Consider the following 16,949-nt stretch of genomic DNA (forward strand, 5'->3'; position numbering starts at 1 on the left):
CCTAGGGCGGCGGGGCTGGGCGGCCGTCGGGGGAGCGGGGCTGCCCTGCGAGCCGGGGTTTCGCCGAGATGCGGCGGTAAATAGACTGATGCTATTAGAGCCCAAGCCGCTGCCTCTAATCCCGCTACCGCAGCGTGGGGCCCTGCGGCCGGCGAGGTCGGGGCCAAGGTTCCCGGCGAAGGCGAGGGCACGCTCCCTGCCCGAACCCTGCCTGCATTTGGCCAGGCAGGAAACGCTGTGGTGGGGTCCTGGTCACAGCTTTCTCTTCTGGGAACAGTTTCGCTTTCATTCCCCGGGGTTAGGAAGAGCGAGCCCACGATCAGGCTGGGGACGGAGGCTGGTGTTGGGCTTGTAACACAGCCGCTTGCTTACTTACCGTTTGACTTCAAGCAAGTTGCTGAAATAATCTATACCTCAGTGTGATCGTCTGTAAAATACAGCTATTACCAGGAAATGAAACAAAAATTTCGAAATAAAAAGCGTTAATAGCAAACAACTATCAGACGTGGACTGGTGGAGGTTTTTTTGGTTGTTACTACTTCAAAGTATTTGCCTCCTTGGGTAAAAGAAGCATTGGGCATCAAAGCAGAGATCGGTTCTGTATTTAAGCAGACAAGCAATAGTCTACTTAACAGCACCTACTTTTTTTGCTTAGTGGTTTCATGCTAAACAAGCCATTTAGCAATGCCAGATTTCCCCTGGCTAGAGGGCAGGACACTGTCATTAGCAAAACACAGAGCTTGAGAAGATGCATCAGCTGATGGCCATGAAGACCAGCAGCCTCTATCCATCTGCAAAGCAAGGCCCCTAGACTAAGAAAATAGTGTGCCTCATTCATGCTTCTCTCCTTACACTCCCCCTTTGAGTTCTGATGTGGTTACTTGTCCTGTAAGAATATGACAGCTTGTAGCTTCACATTGGCCACTGAACAATGCAGTACACAAGCCTCTTTCAGCCTTTACAGACTTGGGCTGGACATCTTAGAGGTTAAAAAGAAGGAGGAAAAAAAAAATGTAGTCCACTGAAATGTCCAGCTATGCTGTATTTTCCTTTTTCACTGGATTTTTCAGAGCAAAGTATTCTTTAACCTTTAGTAATAATTAAGTGCTTGCTTTATTTAAGCAGGCAATAGCTGGAAAAGATAAAAGGTCTTATTATTGGGTTTTTTTGGTTTGTTTTTTTTTTTTTTTTAGGTAAAAGATACCCTTCTTTTGGTTTTGGGATACCCAAATCATCCAAGAGTAGTATTGGGAAAAGCAGCCCTCTCTGGCAATATATACTGGATCACTCTTTGCGGGAACATCCGATTCTAAAGAAGCTGCGGCTGGTCAGTATTATATCCCCCAAGGCAGGTTTTCTGTTGAGTGCTGTTACTGTTCCTCTAGGACCTGTTGGTATCGCCCACACCTCATCCTGAACAGCTGGACTTTTTATGATATTCCTTCTTCCCTCTTACTTGCATACACATTAGAATTTGTTTTGAACTTTGGAGTCCAGGAGACTCTTCAATATTCAGGGCTACCTAAATAAGTACTTAATAGTACTGTCATACGTTTTAGACATGTCTCTTCATGGCTCCCAAGGCCATGTGTTTGGGCTGCACTTGATTTTGACTTGAACAGATGACTTCTGTTCATTTTAGTTGGCATATAAGGAAACTATAGCTCAGAGAAGTGATGAACTATAGCTCAGAGCAGACTTCCTGACTCAAGATTGAGTCATTTCAAGTGAGACAAACTACTCCTGTAAAAAAAGCAATTAACTGTTAAGTACTGGAGCTGGTTGGTTGGAATGAGCCCTAGAGGAAGAAAGGAAAGGAGCAGACCGTCCTTTTCCATTCAACTGCCAGGCACAGCTCTGCTTCTCCTGCTCCCCTCCTCAGTGTCAGGGGCCCTCCCAACCCTGGCATGGGCACAGCAACTCCAGCTCCACTGTGTGACCAGAACCACAACCACGTGGTCTGACCTTCGGCAGCAGACTTTAACCTAGCAGTTCAGGAAAACATCCTACATGTCTTGGAGGAGTAAGGACATAAACCCAAAGGTTATAGCTTAAAAAAATAAGTGCATCTATTTATGTAAATTCACAGAAATAAAGGACTTTCACAGTGAAGGTTCCTCTGTGGTTCTTCATCAGTTACAACTATTGCTGAGTTTGCCACAGCCATGGTAACTTTGGGGCATATTATTGCTTTGATCAGCCACTGCATATGACACACACCCCACACTCCTTAGTTACTGTTAAATTCAAACCAATTTCTAGGTCAGGTGGAACACAAAGCCATCTAAAATGAGAAAGGTAGGAGTTTCTCTTTTTCCTGGTTTCTCTGGGTTTTTTCCCTAGGAAGCTTTGGGTTTTGCTTGTTGTGATATTTTTTTCCTCTTTCTAGCTCACTGCTGATCATCCCTGCAGTAAAATGATGGTGTCCTGTGACCAGGCTCAGCTTATGGCAAATTTGGTCAAACTCATTAAAGCCAAGAAAGTTATTGAAATAGGTAAGAGTGTCACTTTGTCCTCTCTGTAGCAGAATAAAGCTTCTGGCTGTCCTTCTCCAAATACAGCCATGTGAACATTAAGATATATCTAAACATGGTAAAGCACTGCAGACCTGGCTTCGCAAACAGGTGGGCAAACTACAGTGGGAAAAGCAGTGTCTGATTTGCACTTACTTGCTACTTTGTCTATCTGTGCATTCAGTAATACTGGCATCAGCATGGATGTCTCATCAACTCTGAGACCATCTGAAAAAAATAAGATCAACATGTCACTTGGGTTTCCTGCAGTTGCAGGGCAGGGTGTATTCTTTCTTTTCTGTATCAGTTGCTTGCTAGAAGGAATTGTTTTGCTGCACAGGCCCTGCATCCAAGCCACTTGCCTTGATGCACCTATGTTAGCGGGATGTCCCAAAGTCAGAGTGATGCTGAGCAGCCAGGTATGGGTTCCCACCATCTTTATTCTTGGCCTGGCTGTTATTTGGCTGGTATTTTCCTGCTGGTCCAGTCCCTTTGACTCAGGATTTAGCTCCACTTTTAAATAAGGGCATTCCTCAGAGACACAGGACCAGACTCTGCCCTATGTGTCCAGACTTTCGGAAAAAGCTGATATTAAGCTTTGCTAAAGGATTTATTTTAAAAAAGTAGTAAAAATTTATCCAAACCTGCCATTACATTAAAATAGACGGGAAACTCTTTTGTGTCCATTAGCAAATTGCTATCCTTGACTCCTTTGGGAAACGTTTTTATTCCTGAATGGAGCTGTAGTTTGCTTTTTTTCTTTTTTTCCACAATATGGTAAGGTTGATAACTCTTATGATTTCCCTAGGTGTTTTTACAGGTTATAATACCTTGAATATGGCACTTGTCCTGCCAGATAACGGTAGAGTTGTTGCCTGTGATATAAATGAGGACTATGTCAAAATTGGAAAGCCACTGTGGAAGGAGGTAAGCAGCATCTCTTCTGTTACATGTTTGGGACAGTTGTATTTTCATGTCAGGGGGTTTTGGTATCTTAGATGTGCACATTCACACACAAGCACTGATATCATTAAAAGGAGGCTGAGACAGTTCAATTTGGAAAGACAAATAAGTCTGTCTGGAACCTAGAAATAATGGGAAAAATATTAGAACACCAGTCACTCCCTGAGTGCAACCTACTAAGGGTTATCTCTTGACTGCTTTCATCAGCTCTTTGGGTTTTTCCATTCTAGGCAGGAGTAGAGCATAAAATTGACCTGCGGATTAAGCCAGCAATTCAAACACTTGGTAAGCAACCTAAAATACTTTTTTTTTTTCCTTCCCTTCCCTGAAAATAGCAGATAGATCTAATACTGGTGAAATCTAAGACCAAATATGCTTGTGGTATGATCGCTTTGCTAACAGTGAGACAGCTTCTCTTACACTTAAATTAATTAGAATTCAGAAAACTTCACCACTTCAGAAGTTCAGAGTTTTCCTATATGCTAGCAGAGAGGAAAAAAATGCTTGTCCTGTGTAGCGTGGGCTGTACTGATCGCTCACCTGTTCTGTCCATCACCTTGTTTAATCTGTCAAGTACTATTGTCAGCTGCTTCTGGGAAAGCTGATTAAAACAGATTAATTAGACAAATCCCAATTTCTCTTACCCATTCTAAGCAACTATTTCTTTGTTATAGACAGGAAGAGTTTTCTGAAAGGGCTGAGGTGTAAACAAAATACAGAAGCCAATATAAAACTTAGGGTATAACAGTTGAATTGTAACCAGAGGAGTTAAAATTTAGTATTTGCCAAAAGCATGCAAGGCCATTAGAAAGGCAATGACTTTTCTCATTCAAAAGAAGACAAGATGTGGGGTAGATGAAATATGAATAAATATTTCAAAAATGCAAGAGCTTTTCTAGGAATGGAGGAGGTGAAATGTTTCCAGCAAAGGTGTTTGATGGATCCATACATCCATCCATAATCTTGCATTGCTTCCAAATTCATCCATCCTTTCTAAAACAGCAAATATTAGCAGTCTGCTAGGATGTACTGTCCTTGAAGTCTGAAGGAGACCTTGTCTAGGCAGTGCTTCAGACAGAAAGATCCTCTGTTGGCAGAGGATAAGAGCAGGTGAGAGGGGTGGCTGAGAACTTCAGGAAGGCAGCAGTCAGCCCCTCCGCCACTGGCAATTTGGAGTTCTCAGTCAAGAAGTCCATTTAGGAGAACTTAAAACTGAATTCCACTTCTACTTACAGCAACCTTTTGCTGTAATAATGATCTCTGACAGGGTTTGTTTATAACCTGTATCACAGCATTTGATCATCGAGAGATTAGCATTTAGGAGCTGTTCATAAATGTGAGAAAAGTCCTAATCCACTTAAAACAATTCTCCTCAGTCAGCTCAAAAAACAGCTGAAGGTGTAGAATGCATCCAGTTTCAAACTGCTTGACTTGTTTTTACTGCACCTTTCAGCAGTCCCAGCTGTATCCTGCAGGTTTAGAACTACTCAATGAACTTCCAAGTAGGCAGAACTTGGTAACTGAGTGTTTTATGGCATACATCATGTCTAGATTGGTTTCTGTGGGATAAGCTTTTCTAGTAATTAGTTGTAGAGGAATAGACTGCCTGGTCAAGGTGCCAAAAACATTATTTAATGAGAACTTTGACACAAATGGACAACTTCCTCCTACACAGCATTAACCAGGGTGTAACAACTCACTTTGTTGCTCATCTAGATGAACTGTTGGCCAGTGGAGAAGCTGAAACCTTTGACTTTGCTTTCATTGATGCGGATAAAGAAAGCTACAATGAGTACTATGAAAAATGTTTGCGCCTCATAAAGAAAGGGGGAATAATAGCTATTGATAATGTAAGTACTGCAGCTGTAGTGGTAGTAGCATAGGGAGTTACTGCTTTTGCCTCTGGGAAAGGAAAAAAAAGGTCGCAGTGGGATTCTGGTAATGTGATTTCTGACCTGCAAATCAGTTGCCAATTGCAATGTGTTTGTTCCATGTTATACAAAGGAGGCTTTTAAAATTCAACATAAATTCCTAAAGTAAGCTATATGGAACACTAATATAAGCAAGGAATAAAACCCTGTAGAAGTAAGAAGTAATGTGTTAAATTTATGTTAGTACATAAACAGCCTGTGATAACAGAAACTTAAAATTTTTTTTGTAATTCATTACAGAGAATGCTGTGTATTATTCTGATTTGTCTTGTAGTGCATTTTCTACTATGTACAGTACTTACACAAGATCAAAGGTAGCACTTATAATCATTAACTACTATTAAGTTATCAATTAATAACTTTTACTAGAAACAAAAAATTATGCTAAACTGCAAGCAACTTTGGGTTTATGGTGGCAGCTAAATAGGGGCTTTTAAAAATACCTATGTTCAATCACTTTTTTTTTTTCTTAATTTTGAGTTCTAATTTGCAGTAGAAGTACAATTAGCCAGTTCTGTGGACTCTCAATCCCACTTGTTTATGAGAGCTCCATATCAGACACCACTAGAAATCTGAAATACAACAAATAGTATCAATTTCTAGAAAATATGCAGGACCTTTTCCAAAGCTTCCTTTGTGTTCCGAGGAACATATTGGAACAAATGAGGTGCATGACATTTCTTTTTTCAATAGGTCCTTTGGAGTGGAAGGGTGCTAAAACCAAGAAAGGATGACTTGGCAACCCAGAGCATTCACCACCTCAATGAGAAGCTTCAGAGAGATGCACGAGTCAATATCAGCATGCTCCCAATGGGGGATGGAGTCACATTAGCATTCAAGTTGTAACTGGAGGAAGCCCAGCAGATGGGAAACAAGCAGCATCAAATCATCAGGAAAAATGCAGGCGAAGCAGTATCAAAAATGGTTATTTAACCTATATCTCCACTGAATAACACAGCCTGGGAAAGTAGACTTTAGGAGCAGCAGGATCCTAAGGGCAGCTAAATTTGGAAGAGACACTTATTTTGAGAACTACTATGGCTTCTTATTTTAATTGTAATAAAGCAAGTAAACTTATGTGAAGTTGTCCTTGTAAGACAATGGTTGAAAACAATGTGCTTGTGTAGAACAACTGAGTTTTGAGTCGGTACAACAAAGTCATTTTCTGTCCTAAAAGAAGCTACTAAGTAGAATAATCAGTCCTACCATCAAAAGGAAAAGTAGAGTTTACTAATGTTAAAATCCATAGTAGAAAAATTGATTTTTAATCAAATGTACATGACCTCAAGGAGATTGTTAGCCTTCTCACACTAACAATATTGAAAGTCATTGGTAGTCCTTGAAGGGTACTACATAAGAAGCCTCAAATATACACGTGTGGGAAGAAAAAAAAAAAAAAGTTGTCTTTAAAAACATGTCAAACAGTATTTCCAATACAGAGCACTCCCTAAAACTTTTGTGTGCAAGGTTTCTTTAACCTATGTAACAGTGTAGGTTCTTACTTTTTTTGAAGTCAGGATGAGGAAGAGCAAATGGGCAAGAAGAAAACCAAAACAATTCCTCCTTCCTCTCTCCCTCCTGCCTGCCAGCCAAAGAAGCAACTTACTAGGTGCTTGTTTCCTAGAAAGTTGGAAGCACAGAGCATTGGTGGCAAGTCTACAGAAGGAAAATGGTGATTGTAAGAGGATGCAATACAGCTGTTAACTGGCTATTCAAATATACTGCAAGCAGAGATTCCCTTCCCTAGGTAGTATGTAACAAAATGATGCATTTTCCCTACCATATTCTCAACTCCCTAGTTAACTTCATTTGCTGTTATCTTCCATTACTTTTGTTTCATCCTGATGCTTCCTGTAAAATTTTTGATCAGGAAACGGCAGTTGAAAAAGCTCACCTTAGCTGGGACCAATGAAAGAGATTTAAAGGGCAGAAGGCATATTCTGTTCAAGCTGGAGAATAAGAACCCAACTAATTACTTATTTCCACGGTGAATTAAAAATAATACTAATTAATTTTTAGGGATTTTTATTTCATCTTGAAATTCTTATTAGAAAACCTAATTAAACAAGAAAGCAGAACTAGCATTTTACAGACAAAAGCTCCACTGTCTTCTGTTTTAGGGTACTGATACACTGAAAGGGTATCATATGCATATTGAGAGAAAAGGTCACTTTAGATTTGCTGATAAGGGGCAGACATTCAGGGCACAGGTCATGCCTGTCTCAGGTGATAACATACCACAGTGGGAGAGCAGTGGAGAAAGGAAGCATCACTGATGGTTTCAGAGTAGGGCTATGAGTGAGATCTTAATTCTATTTCTGTCACTTCCACTTAAAACCCTGATTCAGCAAAGCATGTCAGGATGTGCTTAAGTACTTTGCTGAATTGAAGACTGGCTGCCGTAAAGTAAAATCCATGTCTGTGAGAAGACCAGGACAAGGTGCATATGGCCCTTAAATGAGATTTTAAATAGGGCATAAAACTTGCCCAATTTTTCTTTCTGGGGACATTTCTACCCTCAGAGCTTCAAACCTCTGTGTGCTCAATTTTCTTATCTGCATCAGAGAAATAACACATTAACAAAGTCTTAATGACTATAATAGCTCTCAGATGGAGTGGCTAAATAATATACACAACCATTATACATTTGCATGCAAAGCTTCTGGCCATGTTCTACGTTACAATCTTACTTTTTAAGTAGATAAAAAATGGTAAGGGTTACAAACACAAAATAGGATACTTTTAACAGCTGGGGCATCCTCTCAAATATTCCTGCTTTCAGAGGCTGTAGGCTGATAATCACAAGTGAGCTACAAGCTATTAAGGTTACATACCCTGGCCTAAAAGTACCATGATGGCCTTTCCCAAACGCACAGAAGTCACTGGAAGATTGATCACAGACTCTGTAAGTGTTTTGCTACTAGTTTCCAGGTTGCAAGAATCCTCCCAGTAAAGCAGAGCCAAAAATGGGCAAACACTGTGAGTATTTTTGCAAGACACTGTCAAATAACAGTTTAGCAACATTCAAAACACGGATACAATCATAGTTCATGAATTCAAAAACTCTTCCTAGAATGGTGGGAACTGGCAAAGTCCCCATCCCCTATGCTAGAGAAAGACTTGTTGAGTGCCTGAGGCTGAAGCCATGTGCAGTGGGCTAGTATTTTGCCTCTACCTTGGACTCTGCTCCATTTTAAATATGCAGAGCATAGTGTGAGCATTTAATCAAACCTGTCTCCATCCTGATCACGTAATTACCATTAGAAAGAATAGCAATGTGTCCCTAAACTATAGATTGATGAGCCATCTGTAAGCTGAAACAAAGAGCAGAAGGAAGCTTAATTGAATCAAATATTTAGAATACATTACACTCTATCTTGTGGTTACTCAGAAGCTGGCCTTCTCTTCAGGCTTCTGTCCTGTGCATCTGGAATTCATCACTGCTAACTGCATTTAATCCTTCAACCTTACTATAAAGTGACTGCTGATAATATATAATTATAGTTTAATTCAAGTGGTGAATCAGCTTTGGGGAATTTGTGGGGACAATGGGAATTTAGGCTTTCATTAGGTGGTAAGAGTGGACGATAATGCAGCACAAGTCTTTGTCTCTCTCTAATGGCGAGATCATGTATGGGAGTTTAAGGGCCTGCTCACTCCTCCCAGGTAACACTGCCTGAGCTACTGCTCACACTGTAGAGGCTCAGGATTTTTGACCCCTAAAGAGGACCTGACTTGTGGGCATAGCTGTTGCCCAAACCCTACCACCCAATTCTTAATGCAACACTGTCAAGGGTTGACCCTAGAGGCCAACCACTAAAGGGCACTAAAGGAAAAAAAAAAAAAAAAAAAAAATCCCCCTAGTGCAGTAACTCCCAGGAGCCACCATGACAATGAAAGCATGTAATCCTAGCTGCTGGTCAGGTATTGATCCCTGGTCCAAAGATGTCACATTTGAAACGGTATGGTGTAATATTTGGATGGGTGACGGGGAAAGGAACAGAAGTCTGTTTCAGAGCAGACTTTGCATCTCTACTGGCTAATTAAATGAGCAGAAGACACTCACTCAGCAGTGCTGCCACGCTCCCCTTTGTGCTGGCCCTCTGTGATATACCCAGAGGAAAAAGCAAGAGCTTAGACTTAGCTACAGCATGGAAAACACTCAGGACTCAAGACTGGGTGCTCAGAAATCTAGATAGAGCTTGTCCCAGAAAGAAACAACTCACTGTCCGAGGGTAGACACAATGGTTCTTCAATGCTCAAGGATCACTGACACATTTTCAACACCAGCTTTTGATCCCTCTGAGACATGCAGGGGATGAAGCAGGGAGCATCATCGGTTTCTCACGTTGCTGCAGGCCTAAAGGAAAACTAGTTGTCAGGTGTAGCATAACTCAGAGGCATTTGTTTGAACCTCTGACACTGCCATCCCTCCTCCTTTTAACAAACTTATCAACTGTTTTTAATCTGTTTGAATTTAGCCACATTAGACACAGACAGCATTTTCTGTGAATTGCTGCTCATGGAAGACAATTAGCAAGCTTTTTGTGATAAAGCCTTTAGGATACAGAGAAAGGAACATGAATATAAACCTCACCTAAATGCCTGACCCTCTGAAGCATGAACATCTCCCCGCATGCCCCAGAAACCCTGCAGCTCAGACCTGAGGCCAGTGCCATATCTCAGACACCGCAATCTTGATGATATTTGGCTAGCAACAGCAGCAAGTGACACAACTTGCAGATGGCTCCTTTTTGATGATGCAGTATCCCACTCAGCTGCATCCCTGCTTATGTTCTCTTTATCACTTAAAGAAACCCATCCTAAATGGCCGCAACATGGGTAAATAAGCTAAGAGGTCAGTGCTCGCTTAAGAGACTGCACTCACTACTGGTCGAGATGAATACAGCTTGATTTTATCTAACCCATCTACTGAAACTGCACAGGCTTCCTCCATCCCTGGCACCACCCTTGCACTACTGCGAGGAACATGACCCTGTTGAGCAGCCCCATCCATTCTTCCAAACAACAGGTACACCAACACATTCAGATAACCTGTGAGCTCCACACACTCAAGAAATCTGGACCCATCTCTGTGTGGTTTGCAGCATATTTGATTTTACTGCTTATTTCATTTTCATAGGAGCAGCAGCACTGTAACTGCAAATAAAACGAGAAAGGTCTTTTGGGGCAGGATTTCTGAGGAGATCCCAAACAAGAAGTACTGGACAAAGGCAATTCTTCCCTCTTTGTACCTTAAGAGCTGCAAATGAGTTTCCTGCAACAGGGAGCACTGAAGTTTCTTCAGAGAAACTTAAAGGTATAAGATTTTTGTTTCCTCACCCATACCTTGCTCTGTTCTGTCGTCTGCCAAGCCCTGCCCCAGGCTTTTCTCTGCTGCTGCTGCATGTTGTGCACGGTGATTTGCATTGGGATGAAAGGCTCTGCATGGGTATAAAGCATTACCTCTGCATAATTCTAACCACACACAAATTGGTCTCATGCATTTGAAGCTACTCATGGTTTCTAAGTCACCTGTTTTATAATAATAATTTTAAAAGCAATGTTTTGAAAAAGGAAATGAACAAACGTAAAACCTGTAAAAGAGGGAAATTAATGTGGGATTTCAGGCAAGTTATTTATCTTCCTTTTAGGCTCAGTGCAATACTGTAGGGATAAGCACATAACTAGCTGCTTTAATATTTACTTCTATTACAGGAAAAGCAAACATTGCTGATAAGTCACTGCTTTCCAGGATTAGATTTAATATTTTAGAGGCTGCCTTAAATTAATGCAGAAGCAAACATTATCTTTTCTTCTTATTCATATATTTCCCTAATGAGTTCCAAGCAAATTGTGCCTACTTATATTTTATGATTTTAAATAATTAAAACATTTTATGTAGGCAACTAAAATTCTCCCCAGAGTTAGCAGAAAGATTATTGATTGAACAAATCTCAAGCTACAAGAAAAAAATATTATTTAGTTTAAAGGCTCATAATTTTATTCCTATTCATCTACTGAAAAACCAAGAGACTGCATTTTCACAGCAGCCTTATGAATTATGCTGGGATAGAGACTTTGGTTATGTTGGTGAACTGAAAGTAGTAACTTCTTGACATCATGAAATTAGATTTGCAGAAGATAGTTAATGAGAGTGTTACTGCTGCTGTCACAAGTAAATGCAATGCCTAACTACTGCATACACACATGACAACACAGTGTTCATTACTCAGGATAAAGCCTGGCTGTACATTCACAACACCAAGAATTTGAATCAAATCCACAAATGGAAACATCAACAGAAGTCCACTCTCAGTGGAAGACTGGTTCACAGGACACCCAACCTCTATGTGTCATGTTGCATGGCATGGCCACAAGAGCCCATAGGGTTATGGCCCAGATCTTACTGGCCTGTAGCACAACCCCCAGCAGCAGAAAGGGGGTTTCTACCAGCATGAGAAGAACAACAAATGAACCAAACCACAACAACAACAATAAAAAGATAAACAAACACATTTTAAAACAGGTGCAGAGAAACCTGTAGAATGGAAATGATTGCTTGCAAATCTAAAAGGAAACAAAATCCAGTGAAGCTGGAGGTAAAATTTAGTCTTATTTGTAAGAAACCTCACACTTGTCCATGATGTCACTTGTATCTTTTAATGTGTGCTTTAGGAAGCAAACATTAGGAGTTCACATTTAAAGGTAAACAAAACATGTAGCTCCTTGGACTAGAAAAACAAAATGGAGAAATTGCAAAACTTAGGCAAATGTATATAAACATGTAAAATGCTGACTTCTAAGCATTATTGTGTACCCTGCAGGTCCTGCCTTTTTCCCTGTAACAGCTAAACTCACACAGGCTGTGGCTCATGACACCCAATGCTTACTTCATTTCTTTATAAAGTACATATTTTTGCATTTGCCTGCTACAAGTTGACATTGCTTATGTCCACTACAGGGCAAAACCTGGAAGGCGGGGGGGCAGTAAGAGCTGTAACCAGCAGAAGTGTAAAGTTCCATCACATGGCACCTTTGACTCCAGGCAGAGCTGTGAGGACCATATGGGGACAGGGAGGGGGCAGTGAGACCACACTGCTCTGTGTGGAGGGATCCACATCTGCCTCCACCTCTGGCAAGATCCAGCTCCACAGACAGAGGTGAGAAATGGTCCCTCAGGTGCCTTCCACCCAGCTACCAATGTCTCCTCAGCCTCCTGGGCACATCAGCAGGGTATTGGTGTGCCATTTCCACAGCGTCACCTTCAACGTCCTCTAGCCATCTAAATGTCAGCTGCTATAAAATGCTCTCCCAAGACACTTAATCCATCTTTTCAACATAGAGTAATTAGTGGGGTCGTTCCAAAGCAGAAAGCCAGTTAATTGTGCAACTACTTGTGCTGTCATGTATTATATCAAAGAGATTAATACAACCTGAAAGAAATTGCAGGGCCCTCCTTGGTTTCCTTTGAACATCAGAGCTAGATTATATTCCAGTGAACCTCAAAGACATCCCCAGTACAGAGGAACATTAATTCACTATCAAAGTGCAATTGCAAATAACAAATATTCACTAGGTCAACCTCCTGATAAAACAGTTCCTATGCAAAAAGCTGCTTTTTCTCCACAGATATGTAGAACCAGCTTCTACATCACCTCTTGGTCTTCCCATGGCTGTTGTAGATTTTAGGGGCACAGTCATTTCCTGGAACTATTCCCACCAACAGGCAACAGTCCTTCTCCTCAGGTTGGGAGGACCATCAAAATGGAACCAATAAGGTGTCCTGATAAGGGCGTGGGCCACAGTACCAAAACTGTCCCTGTTAAGGACTGCTGCATGGGTTGGACCTATTCTCACAATCCAAGACTGATCAAAGTTATCACTGAAGACTATCTTGAAAGAGGCAAAAGTGTAAACCCATTTAATCAATACCCAGAGATCTGGGGTCCCAAAATTTGTTCTGGTGTTAAAGAAAGGATCCCAGGTACCACCAAGCCTGACACACTTCCCTCTCTCTCACAGCTTTGATTACTTTGATGGATACTACCAAGTTTTCCTTTCTTGATTTTCCACAGTTTTCACTCACATACCAGATACTGAGTGAAGCCCTTTAGCTCAAGCTTAACTTCAAATGTATATTTAAACTTCCAGACATGGACTGTGGTAAACTCTTAATGAAAGCTTCAGACTTGCAGCTAGGGTCTGCCTGTTGACCTTAGGAATCATGTATGGTCACCTCCAGAAACTGCATTAAAGGTACATGATTAAGACTTCAACACTAAGCACTCAGGTTACAAAAGACTAATTAAATTGACACAAGAAATCTTAATTTTGGCCATCCCTATTACATATAGGCATTATAATATAGATTTTAGTTTTATGATCAAGCATTTCTGCATTCTACCTCTTATGTGCTCCTTCCTGACCTTATTAAGTCTCATTTTACCTCTTCTGCCTTCTAAAGGCTAATAAAGTAAGAACATACAAACAGGAAAAGAGCTGGCTTTGAGCAGCCTGAGCCAATAGGGGATTCCTAGGTCTCAGAAGGACCAAGCAGCCTTGTGCTGTGGTCACATTTCTCCAGCAGAAGAGGTAGCAGAAATTAGGGAACCACTAGCAGAAGTTAACTGCTTTTTCTATGTTCAATTATCTTTCTGCTTTGTGTTTATCTTACTTCATCTCCATAAAAGAAAATTGGACTGTAACAGCTAGAGCAACAGCAGATAATTTCAGCTAACTCCCTGTATGTTTCCTCCAAGGAATCAAAGGCTATCAAGCAGAAGGGAGGAAAATCAGAGGAAAGGCAAGAATGGGTTTTCCTATGCAATGGGAAAGTTATTCTGTGAAGGAAAGCATTAAAAGTAAAGCCTTTCTTTTTCAGAAAGTTTACATTTTGAATGCTTCTCCACTTCTCTTTCTTTCTCTCCCCTGCTGCTAACCAGACTGAGGTCTTTGTGCCCGAAACCCTGCCCCTCAGGTACTTGTTTGGTGCTGTGCAGACTGCTCAGCTCACATGGCCAAGGCAGGCACATTCCCACTTGCACCAAACACCAACAAGGCCACGCTCTGCAGCGCAGCCAGCATGCAGAGGGGCCAGGCATGCCCCAACCCCACCAAACTAAGCACGTGTCCTATAGTGACACACCATATTTTTAATTCAGGAAATCTCAGAGAGAAGTATGAGTGCAATCTCATTCCAGGAAGAAGAAACTGAATTAGAATAACATAAAAGCCTTGCAAGGCAGTGAGCTCATGCTTCCTGCAGAGCACCGCTCTCTGTGCTCGATAGTGAGTGATGCTTGGTTAAACACCGGGGGAACCAAGAGCAACCACCTAACTCCCTGGCACTCCTCTTGGGATGGGGCCATACTGTGAGTTAGAAGAAGCTGTGCCTCTGGGAGAGGCTGCTATGAATGACTGCAGTGGGACTGCATGGTACACCTTTCTGCTACAGCTTCCCACAAAAGAAAAGGAAATAATAGGAAATGGGACTTTGAGCCAGGTCATTTAGCCCACAAGAGGGAGAAATTTTGAAGCAGAAGGTGGGTTAGTTGTGTTGTGCTGGCTTGGCAGAGACACCTACCAAGACTCCCAACATTTACGCATGCTCATGAACTCATAACAGGCATGATGAAGTTAAATCAGGTGAGCTTCAGGCTACAGAAATGAGCTATAATCAATTTCAACAGCATGCTGAATGCACAAAATGGCCTAAACGCAGAGAGCCTTTCTACAAAGCTTTAGGTCTCACCTGAAAGCCTACCAGTCTTGCACCAGGACTGAATGCTGTACGAGATTTCCCAATGAACTTCAAAAAAGTAAAACAAAAATACAGAGTAAGGAGATCAGCCTTCTGTTACAGAAGCTATAATACAAGCCTACATCTACAATAAATTGCAATACCCTGGAGAGATATTTGTGAATTGCAGTTTACTTAAAAACATTTCATAAAATACTGATTCCTGAAACACTGGAGACGCCTGTTCACACTCACCTTGGTGCTCTCTCTGCCAGTGAAGACTCTGCAGCTGGCAGTATGGAGGGCTACTGCCTCCACTTGCCACACCCATAGGGGTATCTGTCAGAGCTGGTCCTATTCAGCTCAATCGATGAACCTCTCAGGTACAACAATGAGCAGCCTGCATCCAAACACTACAGCAAAAACCAGTACACCCTCCTCTGCCATGGGCAGGCTTTTGTGCAGGCTAAAGGACATGCATCAAGTGCCAACAACAAGGGAGGACAGAAACCACTCCCTGCCCTGCTCCCCAAAGTACATGCTGCCAATTAGAGAAGTGAAAATGATACCAGGTGACTCATGATCAGTCGTAACCCACCCAATCCACTCAGCAAGATAGCAAGGAAAAGATTCACTGTAACTGTAAATCTGGCCTGGGCCCAGCCCCCTGCACCAGGGCAGTTGGCAGTGCAATGCACTCCTCCCAACCCCCAGCAGCTGAGGGACTTCAGTGTGCCTGACAAAGAGGTGTTTGCATGCTCTGCTTGCAAAGACCAACAAGGGTCCCCAAAGAAGGGAGAAGGACAAGGTGAGGCACCCTGCAGCAGCAGGCAGTGGGGAGCCCATGGCAGCAGTGCTGGCCACAGGGTTCACTGCCCAGCACCAGTTTTCTGATTTTGTCCAGGAAAGACAAATTTTGTACATTCATGAACAATATAGCCCCGACGGAAGTTGTCTCCGCTTCCTACCCTCAACTGACACATGCTGCACAACAGCTTTTTAACAGCCCCTCCATGTGAAGGGGATGGTGGTAGAGTTGCTCCTCACAGCAGTGCTGACCACTCTGTAACTGTTTCCAGTCAGAGGCTGCTGCTCCACACCAGCAGCTCAAGCAGCCAAAAGGGTACACGTTTCACCACAGCATCCCCATGGGACAGGCCCTGAGCAGACTTGCTGGCCTCTCTCTCTGTCCCCATGCTCCAATTGCTTGATTGGGACTTAAATTAATTGCAAAGCCGAGGGAAGAGTTTGTGAGCTACCTACACGGTGGCAGTGCAAGGTCCCCGGGCTGCAGCCCACACTGCTGGTGCGCCACGTGGCCATCAGTCCAGCCCTCCTGCGGTGCCTGGTACATGGGAAGATCACAACGTGGGGATCAAGACACAGGAAGATCATGAGTCTGGCAACATTTTGAATCCTTTGCCTTCTGGTTTGTGGCAGCTAGTGTGCCCTGTCCTCCTGTCAGCAGGTGCTGCTCAAAGGTAAGGGTGGCCAGAACTTCTCAGGAAATCAAGAGATCTCTGCCATTTGGAGGCTTCTAGAAAAGTATGTCAAGTCAGGAGCAGAGCAGCAGTCGGAAGGATAACCTGCTTTGTAAATTAGGTTTTGCACCCAGGAATGTGCTGCCGACAGCCCGATGTAGAGAACAGGACCCACTGCTCTTGCGGAAGCGGACGGACGCTGCCCAGGTTTCTCAGGCTCAAGGCTTGGAGATCATCCGAGTGCCAGCGTACGCGGGGGTTTGCTCCTCTACTTTCTCCCCTTAGGTCAGAGCGGGGGGCGGGCCGCTGCAGCTCCCGT

The 16,949-nt window shown here is 42.5% G+C and overlaps 1 protein-coding gene and 1 long non-coding RNA gene across 2 annotated transcripts in view; both read left to right on the forward strand.

The window, feature by feature from the left end:
- COMTD1 (catechol-O-methyltransferase domain containing 1) overlaps positions 1-6,860 on the forward strand; it is a 7,327-nt gene extending 467 nt beyond the window's left edge. Inside the window, exons 2-7 of the mRNA XM_026851464.1 lie at positions 1,194-1,327; positions 2,390-2,495; positions 3,322-3,440; positions 3,707-3,761; positions 5,193-5,326; positions 6,101-6,860. Coding sequence (XP_026707265.1) covers positions 1,194-1,327; positions 2,390-2,495; positions 3,322-3,440; positions 3,707-3,761; positions 5,193-5,326; positions 6,101-6,253 — 701 coding nt within the window. The 3' untranslated portion in view covers positions 6,254-6,860. The remainder of the gene's footprint in view (positions 1-1,193; positions 1,328-2,389; positions 2,496-3,321; positions 3,441-3,706; positions 3,762-5,192; positions 5,327-6,100) is intronic.
- Positions 6,861-9,260: 2,400 nt separating this feature from the next.
- On the forward strand, positions 9,261-14,360 carry LOC113481567. The gene is made up of 3 exons (XR_003398699.1): positions 9,261-10,439; positions 10,551-10,727; positions 12,372-14,360. It is a non-coding gene; the product is annotated as an uncharacterized LOC113481567 (long non-coding RNA).
- The last annotated feature ends 2,589 nt before the right edge of the window (positions 14,361-16,949 follow it).

The sequence above is a fragment of the Athene cunicularia genome (assembly GCF_003259725.1).
Source record: "Athene cunicularia isolate RWA chromosome 6 unlocalized genomic scaffold, athCun1 chr6_part1, whole genome shotgun sequence".
Lineage (NCBI taxonomy): Eukaryota > Metazoa > Chordata > Aves > Strigiformes > Strigidae > Athene > Athene cunicularia.